This window comes from Manis javanica, chromosome 10 (assembly GCF_040802235.1).
Source record: "Manis javanica isolate MJ-LG chromosome 10, MJ_LKY, whole genome shotgun sequence".
Taxonomy (NCBI): Eukaryota; Metazoa; Chordata; class Mammalia; order Pholidota; family Manidae; genus Manis; species Manis javanica.
In genome coordinates, this window is record NC_133165.1 from 69950228 (window position 1) to 69977868 (window position 27641).

General features: G+C 34.4%; 1 protein-coding gene across 1 annotated transcript in view; it reads left to right on the forward strand.

The window, feature by feature from the left end:
- TRHDE (thyrotropin releasing hormone degrading enzyme) overlaps positions 1 to 27641 on the forward strand; it is a 395901-nt gene that overhangs the window by 280522 nt on the left and 87738 nt on the right. The window contains exons 8-12 of the mRNA XM_073213329.1: positions 6863 to 6928; positions 7538 to 7725; positions 12658 to 12746; positions 18360 to 18493; positions 18594 to 18649. Coding sequence (XP_073069430.1) covers positions 6863 to 6928; positions 7538 to 7725; positions 12658 to 12746; positions 18360 to 18493; positions 18594 to 18649 — 533 coding nt within the window. The remainder of the gene's footprint in view (positions 1 to 6862; positions 6929 to 7537; positions 7726 to 12657; positions 12747 to 18359; positions 18494 to 18593; positions 18650 to 27641) is intronic.

Sequence of the window (27641 nt, forward strand, 5' to 3'; positions counted from 1 at the left end):
TAAAAGTGTAGAGAAAATAGATACCTCACCCAAGAGCACATGACTGGTAAGGATCTACCTGAATTCTTAGGTTTTCTGAATATACACTCCACTTCTTTCTCAAATGAGTTGCATTTTTTTCTCAACTATTCACCAGCACCAGAGGCTGATAGAAAGTAGTGGAAGTGGGGAACTCCATATACATTGTCTAAGGCCAGTGGACATCCTGATTGACAAAACACAGTGTATTTTTCCAGCCAGGATTGAATTTATCTATTTTGTGAGTTTGTTGTGGTCAAAGCCCTTTATCAGAGCATTTGGAAAAAGCAATTCACAGACTTCAGTTTTACTAATAGATTCATTTTATATCTCAGTAAGATTTCAAGCTTGCGGCACAAGTAAGAGGTGGGGCTATTTTAGTATCTCAGAACACCCCTATCGACTTACATTCACACAATTTCACTGACAGGTGTAGGACCCTGTCAGATTGTTCCTGAATGGAGTATAAATTCAATAGTGGCAATATTGCTCCTCTGATGAAGCTCTTGCCTGGTGAGGCATCGATGGCATGATCTGTACTTACTAAATAAAACATGTGACAGCAAAACTAATGTAAGAATATGCTATTGTCTATAATTTAAGACACACGGAAAAATCATGTGCACACAGAAAAATCATGTGCTAGCATGTTCCTTTGATTTAAAATATTCTAATTTTCTCGTATAATTAGCAACCCCTCAGGAAATATACTGATTTTTATAAAATTTACACTCATTAAGTGGTATAACAGATTTCTAAAACATATAAAATGCCTTTTTGTTTTCAGAGAAATATCCAAATACTCCCATATCCAGGTAAGCAACTTCTGAAAGTAAATTTAGGCTCAGCACACATTGGAAAAGTCAAAATCAATGGCATGCAAGCAATGATATAACTAACTTTCAACTACTGGTGTTCTATCTATTCCAATAACTTTCTTTCCTAAGTTCCACCTCTTTTTTATTGTGTCTCATGGCTAGAACTGCTGTACTACAAAGATTTGGTGATGGTTCCTGTTTTACTGGAAACTTGTAACTTAATAAAGTTTTAATAGTTATTTATACATTTGTGTCCTTGGTTCTTATCTGATATAATAACACTGTAAACACTTTTTTAATTTTATATAATGCTTTTTCAATACCTTGCTGCCCATTTTTGCTTAATCCCTTCATCTCCAAGCCATCTTCAGGTATTAACCAAAATAATATCTTATTTTCTAGTCTAGTTTTCTTGTAGCTTAGATCATCATCTTTCACTGTGTTAGTCTCCTTGCTTCTATTTCTCAAGGTCAGAGAATGTAGAAACATCCTCTGAAGTGCATGGGCCAGACTTCAAATGGGTTTTATCTAAACCTTGTGTGACATTGCTGTGAGCTGACAGCTTTTAATCTGCTTTTGTTGTTCATGGATCCCTGTAAGATCACCTTACTCTAATAGTGCACACACTTAGATTTGTTTAATTTTAGAGTCTATGGATCCCAATTTAACAACTCCTGCTCTAGAAGCTTTAAGGAAAAGTTTTGCAGAGATTTACCTTTATGTTGTCACTCTAAGCACCCTCCTGTCTGTGCAGCTCCCATCCTTTTCCTCCAACCTTCTTGTCTGCCTTTTTTTTTCTTAATTAAAGCATTGACCCCTTTCCTCCATAGTTCATATTCGTAACGCAATGTAAGCCTAGTAGATTTACTAAATAGAACTGGGAGTACATTATTTTTTATTTTGTATAAGTTATGAGAGATCATTTCTATTTTTCTTTATAAGGGTACCAATAAAATTTAAGATGTCTTATTTGCTTTATTTTTATCACCCATTAGTGTTGTATCAGTCAGAGTTTCGAGTTGCAGGCAATAGAAACAAACTCTGGCTAAATGAAGCAAGAAGAAATTTATTGGATGGATGTAGGGCAGCCTGGGAATTATTGGGAAGGCAGGAGAACCAGGCTTACAAAACACATACTAGGCACTAAGGGAGGTTCAAAAATTAAGAATGCTAACCAAGGTCATTTATAAGAATGTCTCATTCAGCTGCTGCCAGTAGTGTGGCTACCACTGGACTTTCAGTGTCACCATCACAAGGACTAGTCCTTTAACTATGGCTGCTTTTTTGCATTGATCCTGTAGGATTCGCCGTCCTGCATTGAAGTATCCATTCATCTGAGGCCAGGGCACGTGTCCATGCTTCAGCTACCAGGGAGAGTGGTCAGAGGGTATTTAGTATTTTGAACCTTTCATTTCAAGTGAGAGACAGAACCCTCCCCTTCCTCTGAGATTCCATGATGAGTTATTGCCCCCACATAAAAATGGTGTTTAAATGTTAGAAAGCCAAAAGAATGACAAATGCCTGCTACACGCTTTTTGAGGTACAGTTATTCTCAATAGAAAGGGACAATATTTCAGACCCCTGTTTCAGCCTTCTGTCACATAGTCAGAAAAATCGATGCCCGAATTTACCTGACATTTCCCAGATGAGTCTCAAAAGTAGAAGGGCCCCTATTTCTCGGTGCCACTGAGGCCCAGACTAGCGTTTCTTGTCTCATTGTAGAAAACACCCATAAGCAAGTCTCCTTTCTTATTAACCAAATTCTGCTTTTGTTTAGGTTCTCACCCTCTTATGCGCAACCATATACTTCACAGGAGTGAGTTGTGCCTTGTGCCATCCCAAAACAATAGTCCCTAAAACTTCAGGAACAGATCTGGGCTAGAGCACGTGATACAATACTGACAACTGGGAGACGTGAGGTGTTTGGTGCAAGATTTGAGGGGAAATTCGTGATTGTTAAAAAGAGATTCTCAAGAAGAAATTCTGGCTCTGTCCTCTGTGCGATGTCATGTCCGGGAGTGATGCTTGGGGTGGCAGCATCTAGCCGGCTCCGAAGCCGAGGGTGATGCCAGAGCGCGGGTAAAGGTGAGGGCGGAAGAATCCCAGAGGAAGAGCTGCAGCTCTGCTTTACCTTCTTACAATCGGAAAGAATGAATCTTGTCATTAAAAAGGTCATTCTAGGGTGGGCATTTTGGTTATTTGCAGCTAAACACATACAGAGCAGTTTGTACATCTTTGGTTTTCATGGAATTGTTCCTCTGCGTCCTGAGGAATAAAACATTAGTACAACTAATCCTTGGTTTTAGCATGCTGAAGGACTCATTAATAAGAGAGATAGTGTTCCACAATTATCTCCATGTAAATCTTAAAAGATAGTAGTGCTTTACTTCCTCAACTCACCTTTTATTTTTCCTCTTGTCTTTATTAGTCCCCCTGGCTTTTACACATGAAACGTAATGGACCATGTCACTTGTTAACAAAGAAAGTAAAACCGAAATGGTCTCAGACCCAACAGTTCAGTCTTTTAATGACATCATATACAATTGCATGTATTAGTGAAATGCATAGCTGATGACTATGCACTGAAATAATCAATTATGTCCTACATTAGTGTTTAAATATGACGTTTTGGGGGAACCTGATGAATACAAGACATCTCTCTTTACTGCATTGTCAGTTCTTAACAGAAAAGCATACTGTATGAGGAAAGTCTGAAATCACACAAATACATTGAACATCCATAGTGTACTAGGCTGGGCACAGAGAAGCTGGTTAAATAGTGGTAAATAGGAATAACAGTGTACTTACGCTCATGGAGTTTACAAACTATGTGAGCAATCAAACTAATAGGCAACTATAACACTGTGATAAATGCTTTTATAGTGAAACATGTGAGAATACAAGAGGTGTACTTAATTCAGAATGAGGAAGAGGATAGGAATGAGCAAGAAAGGGTTCCAGGAGGAAACGCATCAGTTTTGAGTCCTGGAGACTGCATTGAATTTGCATAAGCAAAGGAGAAAAGAATATGTACAGAACTGCATGTGCGAAGAACTAAGAAAGGGAGCAAAAGAGTAATAGAGGGATTGGAGAGGGACAGAGGGACCAGGCTATGAGGGACATTTTTAAGTTACACTATGTGTTAGTACTCTATCTTGAATGAGGAGGGATTCGTGTGTCTATTTGATGAAGAGCATCCTGGATGCATGGTAGAAATTAGCTCTGAAGGGGGCAGAGCAGAAGTGGCAGTAGTGGTCACCCAGGAAGATTCTAGAGCATGGCTATCAAACAGTTAATAAGAAGGCGGGATCTTGGGGAAGCGTTTAGAATGTGGATCATTGACTGAATGAGGCAGGAAGGGAGAGAGAGACCCTAAAGATGACACCTTGGTTGAGGCAAATGGAAGGGTCCTCACTGGGGAAGAGCTGTCAAAAGGAGCTGGTCAATGAGGGAGGGCAGTGGGTTCAGCTCTGAACATGTCCACATTGTATGGATGTGAAGACAGGCACAAAGAGGTTAAGCAGCTTGCCAGACATCATATAGGCAGAGAGTGTGGGAGCAGGCATTGAACCAAGATAGTCAGTGTCTCCTTCCTGCATTCTATATCAGAATGTAATTTTGCCTAATATGCTTTTAACTTTTAATCAATTTATACTGTTGGTTATATCCCTTAAGAATATTGTAGTGGTCACATTTGTTTTATTTGTTTTTCAATAACTACTTCTGAAATAATTTGAACCCATGGTTCTTGTCACAGTTAATATTACAACATTTTTATATTTTCTATCATAGTGTCAAATCTGCTGATTGACTTTCATACACATAAATATAAACATAAATTTCCATTTCAGATTCATAACTCCAGACATTTCCATGTTCATTGACTTGTAGGTTTGAAAGGAACTTAAAATCTCATTCATTCACATACCAAATGTTTGAATTCATCTTGTCAAGTGGTTTTTGTACCAAGACATCTATGGTTTCAGTCATAGAAACCTTCCCACACAAATCACATTTCACTGTTTGTAGTTGTTCTCAGCCACTGTTTTCTCCACCAGTTTCCCCAGTACCTAGAAAGCTCCCTGGCACATGTGAAGTGCACCATCCATTTTGTAGATTGCAAGAATAAATAAATGATTATCAGAAATTCACATTCATTCTTCAAGTTTCTTTGCGGTTCTACAAAGTCAAAGCAAAATTTCCTTAACGCAGAATGTATTTTTGTGTGCAAGAGGAAGCCTAAAATAACAAAGGAAAACATTTTGGGATTTTTTGAAAAAAAGACATGATATATGTAAAATTCCAATAACATCTAAAAATCACGACTGCTGGGAGTCTATGAAGACATGCTTTCTGCCCTGAATACAGAGACATTCAAGTTGGGGCTGTTCATGAGACTGGATCATTGACATTTCAGCCTGCCTAAATTGTAAATGTGAACTTCAGCCTGAACTGGGGAGGGAACCAAGAGATGATCAATATTAGACCAAGGTCAACTCATATTTTAAACAGTTGGATTCTTATGGTCTGTCTATGAGGAGAAATGTGTGGTTATGTATAGGATCTTTCAAGGTCCATGTGGTGTTCCTTTGTTCCTTCTCTTGGATTATCCTAGCAGCACTTTCCATAAATAGAACCCAATAATAAAGTCCTAATTGTAATACTATTTATTATAGGCTCACCAAAATAAAATTTAAATGTATGTTCCATGATCACCATTGTTTCCAAATTTATCCATGTAAATCCTCAAAGAGCATAAAAGGTAATTATGATAATTAAGTTTGAAATAACATATTGAAATCCTGGTCCCTGGGTTCTAAAGGAAATCACCTTCTGTGGCATTTCAAAGCCAAAGTTGGAATTCGGATTGGTTATTCAGGGTTACTTTATAAAAAAATAAATAAAGTTCTTCGTACCACTCGATGACGATGATGAATTTGTCGATCACAAAAATCTGTGTTGGGCGTCGCCTCTCTCTGAGGCTGATTCGGTGGGAGTTGCTGTGTGCCGCCCTGTCAAAGTTGAATCTGTCACAGGCGCTGCAATTTGTATTTCAGAAAACTTGCTTCCCCAACTTTAATTATCCCCCAAGTGTTCTATTCTACATACAGTACTGAGAGGAGTCAGCAAATTTTTTTTTTCAGTTTCAGTTGTCATGTAAATTAGGGTTTTGTGTACTATCTATATGTTGTAGAGATGATGGAATTTCAAATGAAGGAAAGAACCTCCTGTTTCGTACTTTACAACACTATTTTCCATTCACTTTTCCACTTTGGTTGCAGAAAAAATTAGTGACAAGTAGACATGATTAAATAACACACTCACAGTGACATAAATCCTGCTTCTTAGAAGGAAGCAGACGTGAATCTGATAGAAAGTGTGTAGGTTTAACTGCTAATGCCTGAAGTGGGAAATGGGAGGTCCTAAACCCACAAATACTAACTATACTTAGGTTTGACATTTTTTTGTTCAATATTAACATGTGTTTCAAACTCATGTAATAACTATCAGTCAGTTTTGTATCAGGCAGCCTGTCCCTTTGTAGAGAGACACGGAAACTGGTCAGCAGGCAGACACAGTTGTTACACTTGGCAAAGCAATTGCTCTACACGTCAGCACATATCGGGGTATTTTTCTCAAAACTAAATTTTTTCAATACTTCACCCTGAAAGCCTGATGGAAAAGTTTTCCCTAAATATTTCACGGTGGAGGTAGTGTCTTCAAAATTTCTTGAGGTTGACTTGCCAATTTAGAGGAAGATCTTTGCCCTTGGGAATCCCTAAGGAGTGACTATGACTATGAAAAATTTTTTTCAGAGATTAATATTGTTTGATGACTTAAGAAATATGCTGTAGTTAAAACTTTGGAATATTTTAAAATAAGATTTTTCTTTGTTTTGCATGTCTTTCTCTTTGTATTAATGCAATTCCAACAAATGGAAATAGTGAATTGAATCAAGAAATAAATGTGTTTACTGGAAATTGCTTAGCCTTTGAATTGTAATTATGATTTTATATTCTTCGTAGGATTACTTAACCATTCATAAGTATGGCAATGCAGCCAGAAATGATCTCTGGAATACACTATCAGAGGTAAAGTATAGGAAGCTTGAATACCAACACCTCTTTTTGAACTGAGTTTATAAAACATTCATAACTTTTATTGACATAGTTTGTTTTTACTTCTTATATTTCCCTTTTCCTCACAATGCTTTCTTGTTTTATTTTTGATATAATGTAAACATATGGGGTTTAAAATTACTGACACTGTAAGTGGTAGTAAAAGATACTGTACTTTCAAACATAATACTTCTGACATATTATTTTAATATGGTATCAGATATTCATGGTTGAGAGAAAAATTGACCTTAAAGAAATTTTTTCTATCTATGAATAATAAATTTAAATTTGATACTAGACATACTGGGGATACTTAATGATGCCATGAGTACTTGCCTTAATTAGAAAATATGCTTTATCTTCCATTAGGTAAAAGCTTTAATGTTAAAGCTTTCATTTCTACATATAGGCATGAAATTTAACTTAAGGCAAGAAGATTGATTTTATTAACATTATATTAGCTTCACTGATTTTAAATGTTTTCATACTTAAGTAAATCACAAAGGTAAAAATGAAAATGGTTTAATGTTACGTTTATAGTTAATGTTTATAAAACTAATTTATACAATTTTGGTTATAAAGGCTTTAAAAAGGAATGGAAAATATGTAAACATACAAGAAGTAATGGATCAGTGGACACTGCAGATGGGTTATCCTGTTATCACCATCTTGGGAAATGCAACAGCAGAAAATAAAATAATTATTACCCAACAACATTTTATTTATGACATCAGTGCTAAAACTAAAGCACTTCAACTTCAAAACAGCAGGTATAACCCTCTTTGTTAATTGCTCTTTTGTGTCACTTTGCATTTTTATATTTTAAAAGCATTGATAACACAATTATGAAATGTAAGTGAAATATAGTTTTCATTTCCTTATTTACATATGGTAGTTTCATTTTGATTCCCCTTTTCTCCTATTTCCAGGTATTTTAACTGTCAAGGTGACAGCACACCAAAGTTATTTTAAGAATACAGTGTTTCAGTTATCATGGTGATTTAAAAATATATGTGATTTTTTTTACTTTCCCTGTAAATGTTCATTGAATTAAATTCAAGAAAGTTAAGATGCATTGAAGTGAGTTAAATGGAATTGAGCAAATTGAGATTTATAAAATTGATGAGAACAGAGATTAACAATCCAGAAAGACTAATTAAAACAAGCAAAAAACCACAACTAGACAAAATAATGTCTGAGCCGAAGGAATTCAAAAACCAGATTCATTTAAAAATGGTCTAAGTGTCATTGCTACTTAGTATCAAAATGTGACCTCTTTCCCTCATTTTTAGTGTTTAAAACCATTAAGCGACAACATAACAGAATTTTGATTTGTTGTTACTTTAACTGTCTTTTGAAACTCTTAATTACTGAAAATTCAGCACATGGTGTTTCTTTCTTCTCTAGTTCATGTTTTCTTACTGTTTTGTGTCTTATTAAAGGCTGAACCAAGGAAAGTCAATAGAACTGAAATTAGTCCATTTAATTTTTACAGGGTGCCCTGATAAGAGAGGTTGGGGTGGGTCTTTAGCGGAGAGGAATGAAAGTTAAAGGTAATAAACAAAATGAGGTATTTGGATAAGGTTGGTCATGCAGTCTTCCATTGTCTTGGACTATTAGGAATCTAACTTTTATTATTCACCAGTATCTAAGAGATGTGAAGCTTATATTTAATTTTCTTTATTTTCTCTAAGATAATAAATCTCTTAAGACTGGAAACTATTACCAAGTATGCTAGCTCCAAAATGGGCTATATAGGTAGAAATAATTGAGAAATTCATGAATGTTTTCTGGTGACTAAATTTGGAATCCCATTTAGGAAATTATTGCCTTAAATTTGCTCAACTGTGTGTATTGGCCTTCAACAAACTGCCCTTACAATCCAGTTGTTTGGACCCGTGGAATACAGTATTACCTGCCACATGGTCAGGGTCTGACTGTCAATGTTTCTTCACCCAGCCTGGATTCCCCACAGCTGACAAAAGCTACTTCTGAGCCGCCACTGTCTGGTTCCCGGCTAAATTTACTAAGGCATCAACCCTGGCCTTGCCAGGAAGTACATGAAACCTGCTTGACTGTGGCAAAGTGAGATTCAGCCTTTGAGAATCATCAGTCTGACACAACGTCACTGATGCAGAAAAACATAAAGGACACGCAGATGACAGAGCAAATTTTGAACAAAAGTATTCTGTCAACCAATAACATGCATCAGATGTATTGGTCATGAGTCTGACTCTTAAAGGAAGAATTTCTCCCAGACTCTATAAGTATATATAAAATCTACAGAGCTTTGCTTTTGCTAAAGTTATAAGATCATATGGGTGATTTTAAATCCTGAGAACTTGGCATATAAAATATCAAGAGTAAGATAATGAATATTGTCCCTTTAATCTCAAAAACTCCTCTGTCTATCTTGAAATAATGGAGCTTGTGGTTGAAAATTTACTATTCAGTTTTATGTGATTGATCATTTAATTCGCTATGCCATTGTGGTCAAAGCTTCAATACTAATTCTATATGCTCTTTGTATATAGCTTTCCTAGACTTTTATTTGCATTGCAAACAACAGATGTAGTGCAACATGATGCCCATCTATGCCAGAAATCCCAATGAATTATGGGTATTTTCTGAGCCAGTATAATCAATTTTTTGTCTTAAATTTTGTAGAGGATGCTGGAATATCATTACATGTCTAGAACATTTTTAATGCATATGGTAATTATACTTTTCATATGTAGTAGCTATATTACAGCATAGAAAAGAAGGCTTTGCTCTTTACATAAATAAAAATTGCATAAAGTTACTTGATATGTTAAAGTGGGTAAAATATTTGCTAGAATTTTGGAATTTGGGAAGTTGTGAATTTGGATAGCTTTTTTTTTTGCCTTGTTTATGAAGTTAGTACATTGTAGTGTTAAGCAATGTCTGCTCATCCACTTTTGGAGATTCTGAGTCCTAAAATTCACTAATATTTATCTCTACAGTCATATTTTCCTTTTGTTATTGACCTAATGACAGCAACCTCTGAATGGTTTTTCACAGAACTTACATTAATACTTCACTAATATTGGTACTATTTTTTAAAAAAGATTTTTCACTCAAGCTAAAATATGTATGTATTATTTTCTACCTTAATGTAATCATTAAAAAATAAAACCTTATAGTTTTTTAATACTGATAAAGAGAGGTATTCCCAGAGTCTGTAAAGAAAAAAAATGTCTTAGAGGTCTTTTGAAATGCATTTGTTTTTTGTTTTTGTTTTTTTATGCTTAAAATGAGATGATTAAAATTCACTTAAGGGCTGGGACCCAATCTAATTTCACAAGTTTTCTTCTGGTTTCCTTTTATAATATAACCCCCTGCACTGAGATTTCTTTGTAGCATATCACACAGAGCTCTTCACACAACAGTATTTAGTGTCTTCCAGCCTTTGAGGTTGTAATCATAAAGCAACATCATTGCCATGCTTTTATTGATTTTAAAATGAAATTTGTGAAAGGATCAAATGTTTCATCTTTTGTTTGGAAAGTTAGGAAAAATGACATCATATGATAGTGCAGGAATTCAAAAATGAATACAAATTTTCAATATGCTTGTTATTTTGTAATTTTTATTTTGTCTGTGTGATAGTGTATACATACACAACATCTGCCTTTTAAAAGGTTTCTTGAATATATGTGTAATTGACTATGAGCAACAAGGTATTGATATGAATCATTTTCCTATACCTTGGAGACTTTTGCTAAAACACAAATATTGAAACATACCAATTTTATTATAATTACTAGTTTCATTATTAGAAGATTACAGTTTCAATAAATGCAAAATTGTGTTTATATTAGTGGCAAATTATATTTCAAAAAAATTTTATGATCATGCTACAAAAAGACACATTTATCCTTGAGAATTTTTAAACATCCTCAATTTTATGTTTCTTGCCCTTTAACTGATATTTAGTGGACCAAACTCAATGTAGAAGATAAGTTCTAAAAAGTCAAGTTCATAAAGTTAATCTCTGACTTGCTTGTAGACTGATTTGGTCCCTTTACTTTAGTCCAATGCATTTAATCCACTTCAACAACAATTTATGGAATGGCTTATTTTCCTAGGCTTTTGCAAAATCTTTGGTACACAAAATGAGCTCATAGATTAATTTGAGAATCGGATGCAGAGTCAGGCATCAGTGTCTCAACTAATTCTTCCAAGAAATCATAAAAGGGTCATTATTTTTAGAGAACAGCGGCAAAAAGCCATATGTCAATTTTCTATATATTCTACACCGTAGATGTTTTAAATATTTGGGGCATATTTTTAATACTATGTCAGAAGCTTGGAGGTATTTGTTAAGAGGTTACACGGGTTGTGTTCATTAACTTCTACTTTAAAAATAGTACATGCTTCACTACTATAGGTTGCTTATTTTCTGACCAATTGTATGGAGTCCATTATAGTATAACCTCCTACTATCTCCACATACTGGCAACTCAAAAATGTTTCTCTGATTAACTACAACATACACTTTTAAAATTTAGAATCTTAAACGTACTATTTTAACTTTCCATATTGGAGATAGCAGTTGGTATAAAATTGTGAATTTCTTCTAGTCTTCTTTTTGGATCTTTTACTATTACTGAGTTCTATTTATTATGAATAGAAAATATGAAATGATTATATTCCACATGACAAATTGGAAGGATATAACTTCCCCTCCCATCACCCAACAGACATTCATTATATTTTTAGTTTTATATAACCCCAGACATGTTCCCTGACAATTCTCAATTCTCCATTCACTCTCACAACTAGCAAGCTGACACAGTATCTTTCTTATGTCTTTAAAATAATCAAAAATAAATCAATGTAACCTGGCTATATTTTAGAGAAAGAAACAATATGTAGTCATTGGACTTATTGTAAGGCCATCTAGCTTATCTCTGGCTCCTCATTTGAGATTAAATTGATATGCTTCATGTACAAGTACAGGTCCCAATTTTTATCCTATAAAAAGTCAAATTCTAGAAAATGCTTCTCTTTAATAGCTGAGGCTCATGACTGATCTATGCACATTGGTGGATGATTGTACACGTCCGTTTGGAAATTCCTTTTCAGAAAACAGAGCATTAAGTGTGTCCCACAGTGTTCTTTATATTGATGTGGATTTTAGAGGCATCTGATTTGTTTTGCTTTTGTTCCTGCTTTCTTAACTTTAGGTGTGCTGTATTAACCCTCCTATAAAGTATGATTACAGTGTTTTTTAGAATAGACAAAATTAATGAGGAGAATGTTGAGACGTAAATGTGTAAAGCCACTGCAATGTACATTAATCTAATGTAGAAACAAGTAGAAAGGCGTTATTTTGAGACTTTAATCAATATATGGTATGGCTCAGATTTATAGATTTTAGTTACTTTTTATTCATAATGCAGAGGCCAATCTGTTTTGTTTGTTTTTTTTGAAAGATATTTTATTTTGTTGGCAGTTCCTGTTCTGTATTGAAATTAAACTCTTCGAGGCCAAGTCTGCTTAGTGGCATTGAAAGAGTGCATGTATCTTCTTGACTTATTCCTTACTTTTATGACTAGAGAAACTTTTTAGTTCCCTTAAAACGACTAATAAAAATCACACTGAGGGTGCACAGCAAATGTTATTTGTTTATTTGTTATAAACATTTTTATTCTTAAAGCTTCTCTCTTATTTTGCAGTTACCTGTGGCAGATTCCTTTAACTATTATGGTAGGAAATAGAAGCCATGTGTCTTCAGAAGCAATTATTTGGGTGTCTAACAAATCAGGTAAAATATTTATTTCCCCTGGAGGAACTATTTGGTTTCAAATAATTGTTAAGAAACTTAACCTCTGGTTTCATTTGTTATAAAAATGTAAATGAAGACAAATTAGAAAGAGAATCTAGAGGAATGATTATCACAAAATTAAATATAATATAGTTTCTATAGTCTAATTTCAGTCTCCCTATATAATTATGAGATTTATTTGTGTCTTTGGTAATAAAGACAACGTTTAAAACAAAACATTTCCAGTATGAGTTTAGCTGTATCATTTTATAATCCCAAATATAATTAAATCACAATCATAACTCCCAACGGAACAGTATGCCAAATACTGAAACACAGGCCACATTTTTAAGTGTCTGTGTCTCTGCTGTCTCCTCTTTACCAGACTGGCACTTTAAAGAGTGGATGAAGCAATATAATCCATACAATTAGATAATTATAGATCCAGAAGGGAGAGGCATTGATAGGTCACCAATTCATCTCCTAGGAAGGGTCAACTCCCAAGGAGCAGGGAAAGATGAGATTCTATTCAATTTCTAAAAATCTTCCAGTAAGATACTGACCTATTTCAATTCACTGTCAGAAAGCTTTTTCTTCAATCCAATCTAAATTCTCTATGCTGAATTGTGAACCCAGTCTCTTTATTTCTGTTTTCCATTGAACTGAAGAAAAAGCCAATTATCATCTTTTACGTAATGTTTTATTTAGATTTAGATGGTCAAGTGTGTCCACATTTTGTTTTTCTTACTCTTTTCTTGCATTTTGTTAATTGATGTTATCTTCCTATCTCATAAGCATTTTAAACAGCTGCAAATGTTTTTTGAAAAAAGATGAGGTATAAATAAATTACAAAATAAATATTGTTTTGTTATTAGATCAGTCTTGCTATTATAAGGGAGATATAGGTGCTCAAAATACATACAAACATCTATACAAAAATAGTTCTTACAGCAAAATCTAATCTGCTTAACAGAAATATAAACACTTGATTTCCTGTTGAAGTTTTATTCAGATTTCATGTTATTGTATTTTTAACACATAATCACCAATTATAAAAATATGTGCTTTCGTTTATATACACTGTGTATAAGGCATTCATATGTAATGTGAAATTGAAATGCATACTTTAAAATTACTGGTGTTTCTCATTTAAATTGCTTATTATAATCTATTCTTTTCATTTCCTGGAGTTACTATTTGTATCATAAATCTGAATTCACATTCACTGTATTATTTGTCTTTATATTTCTCTTTTACCTTCATGTAGTTGTTTTATCTGTGTAATTTATTATGAAATGATGAGTGAAAACACTGAGGTGTTACTGTAATGATCCAGCTATTAGATGGCATGTCAGATCAAACCATAGAGTTGCTAGGAACATTAAATAGAACCATTCTCAGAAATAAAGTAGACATTTCTTGTTGGGAGGTAGAACAGACATAGGAAAATTAGAAAAGTGCAAATTCTGATCAAATGTCAGGATCAGCCCAAAACTTCATTTCAGATCATGCCAGGATTCAGGGCTAGTCTGATTTTTCTTAGATACTCTCTCCAGGTCCATTTCCTCTAACTGTCTAGTTATTTCCATGCAGTTATTCATGGCATCCTTGTATGCCACAAAGTATCTAGAATAGTATCTCGCTTTTCTTGGCCAATAGCCTCAGGTTGTTGTATTTGAGAAGTTTCTATTTACAGTCTTTCATTATTAATCAGGAATAATAATAACATGATATATCAAACCATCTGTTTGCCTATAATACCACCTATATTAATACACATGGTTGTTACACACAGCTACATGGTTTGTGTGCTGCTTAACTCTGGGAGGTGATATTTACATAGACTATCATTCTAATGACAAGCTCCTTCACCCCAAAGTTATACAGTGGGCAAGTTACAAAGTATAATGTGTCATTTTCCATTAAATCATAGCAGAGTTCCATGGTTGTGAAAACATTGTCCCAGTTGAAATGTTGAGCCCATATCAAGTAAAATGTTTCTTGTCAACTTTATAAATTCGTAAACTGGAAGAAGTTTCCAAGAGGGACAACCTTTCTATTTTCACTTTTCAGTAGTATTTTAACTGTATTTAGTTTTATCTTGAAGTCCTTCATTCTGATGATGAATAGAAAACTGACATCAGACAAAGATTAGGAAGAAGACTGTTAACTGCTTCCTTTTATGTGTTGTTAGTTCTTCCTTTTTTTTTTTCTAAATTCAAGATAGAGTCAACTAATATCAAGGAAAAGTGTTGCTCCTTAAAAACATTACAAAACTATTCTGGTCAATTCTTACCAACATATGAAACAAAATCCACGATCATATACTTTCGACACTTTAATTTCTAAAAACTCTTTAGATTAATATCTAATTAGTTCCAAGTTAAGGCATAGATGATTTTAGCCCAAAATAGTTTTAAAACCAATTTTTAAGTTACTGAAGGCAGGTAAAAGGATTTATCTCTTGTTTTTACTATGAAAATACCGAGAAGGCTGACATTTATACATGTACTATCTTGCATATTGACTGACTATTAATTAATGTACAATGGAACAGAAGAGATTTAATGGGAAATGTTAGGAAAGAAAAGATTCAAAATAAAGGGGAAACTGATGCTGCAAATTAGAAGTAAACATTAAAAATAGCTTAATGCTGTAGTCATTACCTTAGTTGGATTTTTGTTTATTTTAAATTCTGATTTTCTACAGTTAGCCACCATTGAGGAGAAAGGCCTAAACTCCTTTCTCTTTTTATTCCACAAGAAAGTATAGAATGTAAAAACATAAAACATTATAAAATATCAACTACTATGTGCCTTGATACAATCTAAGTTCTGTGCCATTTTGGACACATTCTAAATATAATTTTAAATTGTTACTACTAACACTCAAAATATAACTTCCACACTTTTTATTATGGTGCTCATTCACATAGCTCCCTCATTAGGGCATTGGAAAAGAGTGCTTTAAAATTTATTGCTCTTCATTAGTTGATTTGAAAAACATTTTTGAGGTATAATTAACTAGAATGAAAAGGATACTTAAAAATCTATGATTACAAAATCTTCCTGGGAAACATTTCTCCAAAGATTTCATTTATAACAAAGGCATAAAAATATTCATGGACAGTAATAACCTGTAGGTTTTGGTTATCAATTTAATGATAGCATACTGTAAAACAATAAATGCCTCCCTCTCTTAGTCTCATCATATGACATAAAAGGTATAGGGATTGTTTTCCTATTTTGTCAGCTGCCTATAAATTGTTGAATTCAGTAAGTTTGAAAACTAGAGCCAAAGGTATCCCATGAGGTGAAGTTTTGCCAGTTACCTAAAATGTGTAAATTGGAAATAACTTAAAAAATAGATGTAATATTATAAGAACCATGACCATTCCAAAACTGTGAAAACCTAAGTCATATGCTCATATATTTAACCTGATCCTTTAATATTGTAATTTCTTAAAAAAAACACCTACTTCTTAGATGAAACTGATCAAACTTGCTCTTAACCCAAGTGAATTCAATCACAATTTTAATGTGTTGCTATAAAAATCTTTGTATTCTTGAAGTAAGTGTTAGGGTTACTCAAGAGAAAAAATACCCTCAGTATTTTGATCTTAATTTTTCTCCACTCAAGTCAGACATAATTAATAAAATCTCTCTTTATGAGGTTATTTTAGTTTTAAAAATGCCATATTTTAAATTATTTATTTTTATTTTTACATCTGTAAAATGGGGTGGCATTCTAAAGCTTCATATAAATTGTGTGGCTAAACATACTGAGTTTTTGAAAACAAGCAAATATAAAGCATCAGAAACTTGGAAAGCTATGAATATTTTAGAGCACTATATGATAGATTTATTTTCCTAGGTACCATGGATTACGCTGGGTGAAATCTCTAGGAAAAACAACCCCTTCTTCCATTGACTCACAGAATAGGAAGGGACTTTACATGTCATTACTGGGCCCTTAGGTGATAGGCTAGGAAATTGAGAACCAAGGAGAATCAATGACCTACGTTCAAACATTCATGTGTAGGACAGCTGAAACAAGAATCCAACTTCTCTACTCCTACTCTCTTTGTTTCCAACACTATTCCCCCCTTTTAAATCAGTATACAATGTGAAAATGCATATCATATTAGAGCAAAAGTGTTATACCATCTTGTATCAATAGAGTATAATATAGTATAAAGGACCAAAGTCAGGACACCTGAGATGGACCTTTTACAGCTTTCTTGGACAATTTGATTAATCTGTCTAATCTCATTTCTTTATCTGTTCCAATAGATATTACTTATAAAGGTAACAGGAAGTTGAAGTGCTATTTGAGACATTAAAGTTTAGATTTTGTGTTCAGCATACAGTTTTTGTTTTACTGTACATTTTTGAAAATTGGTAATATATAACGTGTTGGATTAATCAGCCCATCCCATTCCAGACCTGAACAATTAGTGATCATTAATTTTCACCCAATAATTTTTGCCTATACCTCTTCATAGGGAAATATATTTTCCATGGGGCTTATATTTGAGAGAGAGTACTCTGTAAATTCAGTGTTGCTTATGAATAAATAGAAAGAAACCCTGTTTTAAAATTTGATGTGTAAAAACCTTTATAATAGAAAGAATTAGAGATGGTGACTCTTATCCAGAATGGACTAATGGTTTCAATGATGCATTTTCTAGTTTTGAGTCATTGTGTAAATTAGATTGATCAGTGGTGTATGTATGTGTGTGTGTGTGTCTATGTTTGTGTCTGTATAAAATATAAAATATAAATTTTAAATAAACTTCATATATAAGCTATGAAGCGTGAGTCCTGAGAGCATCAACAAAATGACTAGAATTATAAACTCTGGTTCTGTGAGGTCAATAAAGGCTAAATTTAAAGTGAATGGAATCCTCTATCTACCATTTTTGAAGGAGTTAAATGTGTAAGTTATAAGATTTCTTTTACTGGCTTCCTTTAATTAAATTAGCTGGTGAATATAATCAAGTTGCCATTTCCAACATGCAGAATTTATTATCTTTGTTCTAATTATATGTAGAAATACTAGAGTCATAAACAAATGAGTTTCCCTTTTCCAACATTATTGATGATGCTGGAAAGTCTGTTATTTATTAATACATCCAAAAAAGCACATGAAAAAAGGCAAGAAACAACAGTGATTTTCCAATAAATGAGTCCTGTTGCTTTAGTCACTTTCTTACTGAATAAAATAAGTAGAATATGCACCTAAAACCTTTTCTTTTATTCTAGCCACATATTCATTTATCTAACTAGAAGCCGTATGAATACAATAGTAGATTTCCTGGTTACATTTATCTTGAGAAAGAATATTATGTATAGGTAATAAGGTTTATCAAGAACAAAAATGTTAATTATAAGATAACAATTAATTGAGGTAATGAATAACCAACTAAAAGCTTTTCTAGTAAATTCTATATCGTGTGATTAATTGATTAAAGAGTAGGTTTCAATTAGGTATTTAGGATGGTGTTCTCTTTTCATTATTGGTGCTGTGATATATTGTATTAAGAAAACACACTTTATACCATTGAACCCTTAAAATTTTAAGTCTATTTTACCCCCAAAATGCTGTTTTCAGAACACCACAGAATAACTTCTTTGGACAAAGGAAGCTGGTTGCTGGGGAACATCAATCAAACTGGCTATTTTAGAGTCAACTATGATTTAAGGAATTGGAGATTATTAATTGATCAATTAATCAGGAACCATGAGGTAAACTGGATTTACTCTTCAAAGATGTTTTAATATGTAAACACCTGCTATTTTAATCCTAAGTGATTCCATTTTCTTTTTTTTCTGGTTGACCTCATAGGTTCTCTCCGTCAGTAACAGAGCGGGTTTGATCGACGATGCTTTCAGCCTCTCCAGGTATGTTTTCTTGTGGCTCTCCACAGTAATGCCTATAAGATCACCTTTATTAAGCTAAATAGTACATACGTCTTAAATAAGAAGTCTTTTAAAAACAATTCTATAGCAAGTTCTTTGTTTAGGTATGAGTTATAGTAAGTGTCCCAAACTCTTGATCAATAGTAGCCATAAGGTATTTCTGAGTCAGGAGAAGCTTGATCAATTTTCGCTGCAAATTCAATTGAACACTCCAGAGATTAATAATCTCTTCCCAATTTCATTAATGAACTCGACAGAATGACCATTGTGCCATATTTAATTTTTGATGGAAAATACCTTCAAGCACCAGCAATTTTTTCCTGACGTATTCTAGTATATCTTTTTTTAATGTTCCATTGAATGTGATTCATTATGAAAAGCTTGTGCTGCAAGATGGAAAGAAATATTCCAGAGGGTAAAGCTGTTCTGCACAAAATATATATCTTTTATATATAGCAGAAACTTGTAGTTGTACTAAGGGCATAGTTATATATATATGTTATTTTCATAATTATATTTATAATGTTAAAATCAGTTGTTCCTTTGAATAGTCATTAGTTATTCCTTTAAAATAACCTTGATTATAAACCCAAGCTTTTTACTCAATTTTGAGACTAAATAGTACAGTAAACTCAGTCCTTTTAGCATTTTGGGTAGCTTCACATCCAATTCAGTTTTAATTTTAATAATCTGATACTACTGGGCAAAAAATTAGAAATAATAGAAATGGAGGAGGGCCTATAGAGATAACGATATGTGGAGATAGTGATTGAGATGTAACTTTCACTTTAAGATTTGAAGACTTTAAAGAAAGTATAGAAGATTATTTTGACATAGAAGTTTAGGGAGTGCAAAAAGCCTGTAAGAGAATGTACTCAATGTAACATTGCACTAAGCGTGAAGCAGGAAAAAGATGGAAAGCCGTTAAGAGTAATACAGTGAAAAGTTTGGGACCTAGAAAGAACTAGTATTGTCAGCTAATCAAACACTTAAAAGGTTCCAAACACTATTCTGTTTTTCACAGATAGTAATTTATTTAATTCTTACAAGTTTATAAGACATGCAGATACATGTTATTATTATTATTCCCATTTTAATTAAAGTATCATTGATATACAATCTTATATTGGTTTTAAGTATACAGCACAGTGGTTCAACTGTTACCACATTATTAAATCCTCACCCCAACTAATGTAGTTACTATCTGTCAACATATGAAAATGTTACAGTATCATTGGTTATATTCTCCATGCTGTACTATAATCCCTGTGATCAACTTATATCATGGTAGAGAATTTTTGTGCCTCTTTATCCCCCTCACCCTAAACGCACCTACCCACCCCAACCCCTTTCCCATGGTAACCACTAGTCACTTCTCAGTGTCTATGAATCTACTGCTATTTTGTATATTTTCTTTTGTTCTGTTTTTAGATTCTACAAATAAGTGAAATAATATGGTATTTGTCTTTCTCTGTCTGGTTTATTTCACTTAGCACAATACCCTCCAACTCCAACCATGGTGTGGCAAATGGCAGGATTTCTTTCTTTTTAATGGCTGAATGATATTCTATTCTGTATATGTACCACATCTTCTTTATCCATTAATCTATTCATGGACACTTTGGTTGCTTCCATAGCTTTGCTATTGTAAATAATGCTGCAGTTAACTGATGGGTGTATTATCTTTTCAACACAGAGATTTTGTTTTCTTCAGGTAAATTCCTAGAAGTGGAATTACTGGATTGAATAGTATTTCTGTTTTTAGTTTTTTGAGGTACGTCGTCCGTACTGCTTTCCACAGTGTCTACACCAATTGACATTCCCACCAACAGTGTAGGAGGGTTCCCTTTTCTCCATATCCCAGCAGATACTTGTTATTTCTTGTCTTTTGTTTAGTGGGCCTTCTAACTTCTGTGAGATGTTATCTCACTGTGGTTTTTGTTTGCATTTCCCTGATGATTACCAATGTGGAGCATCTTTTTATGTGCCTATTGACTATGTGTATTTCTTCTTTGGAAAAATATCTTCTGCTCAGTTTTTAATCAAGTTTTTTATTTATTTTTGTCGTTGAGGAGTATGAGTTCTTTATATATTTTGGATGTTAGTCCCTTACTGGATAAATCCTTTACAAATATATTCCCCCATACTGTAGGTTTCCTTTTTGTTCTACTAATGGTGTCCTTTGCTGTATAGAAGCATTTTAGTTTGATGTAGTCCCACTTGCTCATTTTTTATTTGGTTCCTTTGCCCAGGGAGATGTGTCTAGAAAAAAATTGCTTAAGTTCAAGAGATTTTTGCCTATGATTTCTTCTGAGAGTTTTATGGTTTAATGTCTTATGTTTAGGTCTTTGATCCATTTAGAGTTTACTTCTGTGTATGAAGTTAGACAGTAATCCAGTTTCATTCTCTTTTGTATGTAGCTGCCCAGTTTTCCCAACACCATTTATTGAAGAGGCTGTCTTTTCCCCATTGTATATTCATGACTCCTTTATTATATATTAATTGACCATATATACATGGGTTTATATCTGGGCTCTTTATTCTGTTCCATTGATCTGTGGGTCAGTTTTTATGTTGGTACCATACTGTTTTGATTACTGTAGCTTTGTAGTAAGCTTAAAGTCAGGGAGCCTAATACCCCCAGCTTTGTTCTTCTTTCTCAGGATTGCTTTAGCTATTCTGGGTTTTTGGTGGTTTCATATGAATTTTAGGATTATTTGCTTTAGTTCACTGAAAAGTGCCATTGATAGTTTTGCAGGGTGGCCATCTTTACAATGCTAATTCTTCCTGCCCATGAGCGTGAGATAGATTTCTATTTTTAATTTCTTTCATGAGTGTCATAGTTTTCAAAGTAGAGGCCTTTCACCTCCTTGGTCAGGTTTATACCTAGGTATTTTGCTCTTTCTGATGCAACTGTAAGTGAAATTATTTTCCTGATTTCTCTTTCTGCTAGTTCATTGTTAACATACAGGAATGCAACAGATTTTTCTGTATTAATTTTGCATCCTGAAGCTTTGCAAAATTCAGTTCTTAGTTCTATATAATTCTGGTGGAGTCTTTAGGGTTTTCTATGTGTAATATCATGTCACCTGCAAATAATGACAGTTTAACTTCTTCCTTACTAATTTGGATGGCTTTTATCTCTTATTTGTCTGAATACCATGGCTAGGATTTCCAATACTTTGTTGAATAAAAGTGGTGAGAGTGTATGTTCTTGTCTTGTTTGTGGTCTTAAATGAAAAATGAAAAACTTTCAGCTTTTCACCATTGAGTATAATATTAGCTATGGTTTTGTCATATATGCCTTTATTATGTTGAGGTCTGTACCTTCTGTACCCATTTTGTTGGGAGTTTTTATCATGAATAGATGTTAAATTTTGTCAAATTATTTTTCAGCATCAATTGAGATGATCTTGTGTTTTTTATTCTTCTTTTTGTGAATATGATATAGGAATTTGATTGATTTATGGTATTGCAGCATCCTTGCATCCCTGGAATGACTCCTACTTGGTTGTGAGTGGTGCTCTTTTGATGTTTTTTTGAATTCAGTTTCCTAATATTTTGTTGAGGTGTTTTGCATCTATGTTTATTAGAGATATTGGTCTAAATTTTTCTTTTGTAGTGTCTTTGTCTGGTTTTGGTATTAGAGTGATGCTGGTCTCGTAGAATGAGTTTGGAAGTATTCCCTTCTAATTTTTGGAATACTTTGAGAAAGATGAGTATTAGCTCTTTAAGTGTTTAGTAGAATTCAGCTGTGAAGGCTTCTGCTCCTGGACTTTTGTTTGTTGAGAGTATTTAATTACCAGTTTGGTGTAATTACTAGCAATTACTCTGTTCAGATTTTCTGTTTCTTCCTGGGTCAGTCTGGGAAAGTTGTATTTTTCTAGAAATTTGTCCATTTCTTCTAGGTTGTCCAACTTACTGGCACATAATTTTTCATAGAATTATTCCTATTTCTGTGGTATCCATTGTGACTATTCCTTTTTCATTTCTGATTTTGTTTATTTATGCCCTCTTTTTTTTCTTGATAGGTCTGGCTAGGGGTTTGTCTATTTTGTTTATTTTCTCAAAGAACCAGCTCTTGGTTTTGTTGATATTTTCTATTGTTTTATTTTTCTCTATTTTATTTATTTCTGCTCTGATCTTTATGGTGTCTCTCCTACTAACTTTGGGCTTCATTTGTTCTTCTATTTTTAGTTTCTTTAATTGTGAATTTAGACTGTTTATTTGGGATTTCTTTTGTTTCTTGGGGGAGGCCGGTATTGCTTTGTACTTCCCTCTTAGAACCACTTTTGAAATTTTGGACTCTTGTATTTTTGTTTTCATTTGTCTCCATGTGTTCCTTGATTTCTGTTTTGGTTTGTTCATTGATACCTTGATTGTTTATAAGCATTTTGTTTGGCTTCCATGTATTTGTGGGCTTTTTTGTTTTCTTTGTGTAATTTATTTCTAGTTTCATACCATTGTGGTCTGAGAAGGTGTTTGATACAATTTTAATCTTTTTCAAATTTTTAAGGCTCTTTTTTGTAGACCTAGTATATAGTCTATTCTGGAGAACATTCTGTATGCACTTCAGAAAAATGTGTATCCTGCTGCTTTTGGGTGGAGTGTTCTGTAGATATCTATTAAATCTATCTCATATAATGTATTGTTCAGTACCTCTGTTTCCTTATTATCTAATTCATTGATCTGTCTATTGATGTAAGTAGTGTTACAGTCTCCTAATATGAATGACCTCCAATCTATTTCCCACTTTAATTCTGTTAGTATTTGTTTCACATATATAGGTGCTCCTATGTTGGATGCATAGGTATTTATGATGATTATAACCTCTTGTTGAACTGATTCCTTTATCATTAGGTAATGTCCTTTATCTTTTGTTACTTTCTTTGTTTTAAAGCCTGTTTTATCTGATGTAAGTACAGCTACTCCTGCTTTTTTCTCCCTCTTATTTGCATGAATTATTTTTCCCTTCCTTCACTTTCAGTCTGTATATGTTTTTGGGTCTTAAGTGAATCTCTTATAGGCAGCATATGGATAGGTCTTCTTTCTTTATCCATTCTGCCATTCTGTGTATTTTTATTGGTACATTCAGTCCATTTACATTTAGGGTGATTATTGGTAGGTATGTACTTATTGCCATTTTATTGTTTTCTGGTTGTTTTTGTAGTTTCCCTCTGTTCCCTTCTTCCTCTCTTATGCTAACTAGCATCTTGTTATTTGATGGTTTTCTCTAGTGTTGTGATAGGACTTCTCTTTTTGAATTTTTTTGTGTATCTATAATAGGCTTTAGATTTGTGGTTACCATAGGGTTCATTAATAGCTTTCTAACCGTATAACAGTCAATATTAAATTGCTGATAGCTCTATTCAAACACAATCTAAAAGTACTTCTTTTTTATTCTTCTTCCTTCTGCACATTTATGTATTAGATTTCATAATCTGTACTTTTTGTGTATTCTCTGATTTTGTATATAGTTGGTTTTACTACTTTTGTTTTAATTTCATATTTGCTTGGTAAGTAATTGGTCTACTGCTTATACTGTGGGTTTATTTTCACTGGTGAAAACTATTTAGATTTAAGAACATTTCCATCTACAGAAGTCTCTTTAACATTTCCTGTAATGCCTATTTAGTGGTTATAAATTCCTTCAGTCTTTGTTTATTTGAGAAACTTTTAATCTATCCTTCACATTTGAGTCATAATCTTTCTGGGTAGAGGATTCTTGGTTGAAGGTCATTTTGTTTAGTACCTTAAATATTTCATATCACTCCCTCTGGTCCGTAAAGTTTCTGCTGAGAACTATGCTGATAACCTGATTGGGTTTCCCTTATAAGTAATCTGCTTTTCTCTCTCTGGGTATTTTCAAAACCCTTTCCTTATCCTTAATATTTGTCACTTTAACTATTACATGTCTTGGTATTATATTCCTAGGATTTCTTTTGTTAGGAACTCTCTGTGCTTACTGTGTGTCTATTTCCTTCCCCTAGATTGGGGAAGTTTTCAACAATTATTTCTTCAAAGAGACTTTCTATCCCTTTATCTCTCTCTCTACTCCTTCTGGTACCCCTATTATGGTAGTATTGTTTCATTTGGATTGGTCACACAACTCTCTTAGCATCCTTTCATTCCTAGAGAGTCTTTTTTTTCTCTGTTCCTCAGCTTCATTATGTTCTTGTTTGCTAATTTCCATCTCATTGATTATCTCCACCACTTTCAGCGATCTGTTATTTATTCCTTCCATTGTATATTTCATTTCAGTTACTGTATTTTTCAATTCTGAGTGGCCCTTTTTCAACTCTTCTATCTCTTTGTTGATGTTCTCCCTGAGATCTCTAATACTTTTCCGCAGATCAGTGAGCATGTTTATGGCTGTTACTTTGAAATCTTTATCAAGATGAGTGGTGATCCCTGTTTCACTTAGCCCTCTTTCTGGTATCTTATCCTGTGGTTTTGTTTGGACCATATTCCTCTGCCACTTCATTTTGTCAGGGTTTCTGAGTTTTTTCCTTTGTACCAAATGGATCTGCTATGCTGCCTGGTCTAGAGAGTAATGGCTTTATGAAGAAGGCATCCTGTGGTGCCCAGAAGCTCAAGAGTCTTTCCTCTCCAGTGCCTGGTTCTCCTTTGTGGTGGAACCCCAGTTGCTGTTGGTGGGCTGTGGATTGGGCTGCCTTTCTGTCTGTCTGCAGGCAGTGATCTATCTCAGTCCACACAGTGCCAGTTTACTTCAGCCAGCCCTCTGTGAGCCCAGCAGCAGCACTTCTGCTGGGATTGTTGTGGGCAGGGATGTTGTCTACTTACCCTGCAGTGATGGCAGTGCTACTGGATTCACAGGGTGGGCAGGTTGGTCAAAGGGCTCTGGGTCACACTGGTGGCTGGACACATGGTCACAAGGACATGGAGGGGTGCATGGCATCAGGCTCAGCTGCTGTGAAGAGGAAGGAGCACTTGTAGCTGACTCCAATAGGTGCCTCCTTAGCTAGGCTGAGACAGGGCCTAGAACCCTGGAAAAGCCTCCCTCTGCCTGCCAGGCAGCAAAGTCTGTCACTGCTGGGCATAGCCAGCAGGTGCGTGGGTGTGCAGAGAAGTGCCTTGGGGTTGAGCTGCCACAAGGAAGATGGAGTGTTTCAAGCCCCCATAAGGTCCCAACCTGTTGGGCTGAGGGAACACTGGGGAAATGTCATCCACCTGCCCTTTCTTCTGCAGAGAGAGGTCATCTAACTCTCGCCCTTCTGGCACCTCTCCTGCTTCTGGCAAATCTTTCAAATCAATGCCTCTGTTTTGGGTCTCAGCCTGACAGCCTGAGCATGCCTGTCCTCCACAAGCAGCTGGAGTCTCTGCCTGCCAGGGTGCTCCAGTTCTCTGTGGTGTGCAGCCCTTCTAATCACCAAAACCCAATGCAGTGTGGACTTGTTTTCCCAGAGCAGATCTCCAGGGCAGTTGTGCAGAGTTCCTGAGTACCTGTCCCCTCCCCCACTCTGTTCCTCTTCCTCCCACCTGTGGGCTGGGATGGGGAAAGGGTTGGGGTCCCAATTCATCATGGCTCTGCTCCTTTACCCTTCTCTGTGTGGTCGTCTCTATTTCACCAGGTGTAGCTGGTCTGTTCTGAAGTTGTCAGGTTGTTTTCAGAGTTAGTTGAATTTGCTATAGTTGCTTCCTTGGTGTGTGTGTGAGGTAGGAGGTTTCCACCTTGCCTTCCTACCATTTTTTCCCCCCTGAACCCATTATTTCCATTTTAAGGTGAGCAAATTGAGGCTCAGAGAGGGTAAGTACCTTACCTAAAGTCACACAGCTAGTATTTGACAGGGCCAGGGCTTCATCCAGGTGTTCTAGCTGCAAAGTCCATGCCGTTAACCAGAGTTATTTTTTATGTATATAAATATAGCCACAGAAATATTATTTATTATAATAAGAGAGCCAGGCAATATAGAAAGATTGAGGGGATTTGAAATGGTAGTTTATGTGAAACCTAATGGATTTGATATGATGACGAGAAAGCAAATAAGTGGTGATATCCTAAACACAGAGGACAGATGGAAATTGAAAGGAAGGGATCTTTGGTTTATCTCCATTAAATGGTAGAAGTTACTTTTAAATAAATTATTTAATTTTAGTGGATGAATTGTTTTTCTTCAAGAATTAAATCCCTTGTTGGCTAAGACAGAACATTGCTTTCAGTTCCAATTTTGGAAGCTTTAAACATTTGAAGTAAACAATGTCATTATCATTTATACAAATTGACCAGAAAAATATGTAAATTGTATTGAATGTATATTAAAATTTGTTTTACTGATCATGAGATAAATTGTCCTATTAGCATGAGAGTGAATAAATACAAAAACAGATTTATTCAGGTAAATGTTCTGCACTTACTTGGATCTAAGTGTTATTCATATTTCATTGTAATCTAGTAAATGTTTCATAGTTTTGCCACCAATGTCAACCAACCTTTATTCAGTTTTCAAACATATTGTACTCTTTTGGCTTCTTTAAAGATAATAAGTAGGAGAGTATCAAATATTTATTAAGATTTATGTTCCAGGTACTGTACTGAGGCTTTTATGAATGGCCTTGTTCAATCTTCTCAGTAAACCCATGACAGGGTATGGTTACTACAGCATGTTATAGCTGAGACATGGAAGTTAAGAGGAGTTAAGTCAATTAGCTAAGATTACACAGATTTTAAGTGAGGGATGGAAGGTGAGACTCAACCTTAAACAGTGGCACAACTGAGCCCATGACCTCAAATCAGAGTGATTTTGCCTATTATATGACATTCCTTCCCCATTCTCCCACCCCCTTGTCTGTGGGAATATAACTGTTCCCTTAAAAAACAATTGTTTAACTTGCCCCTTTACTGGAAACCTCTCTGTGCTCCCTCACAAGAATAATGTGACATCCCATAGGCCTTTATTGTAGCTGTTGTCACCTTGTAGCTCAACCACTTTTCTGGGCCTGATGATCTTTGAAT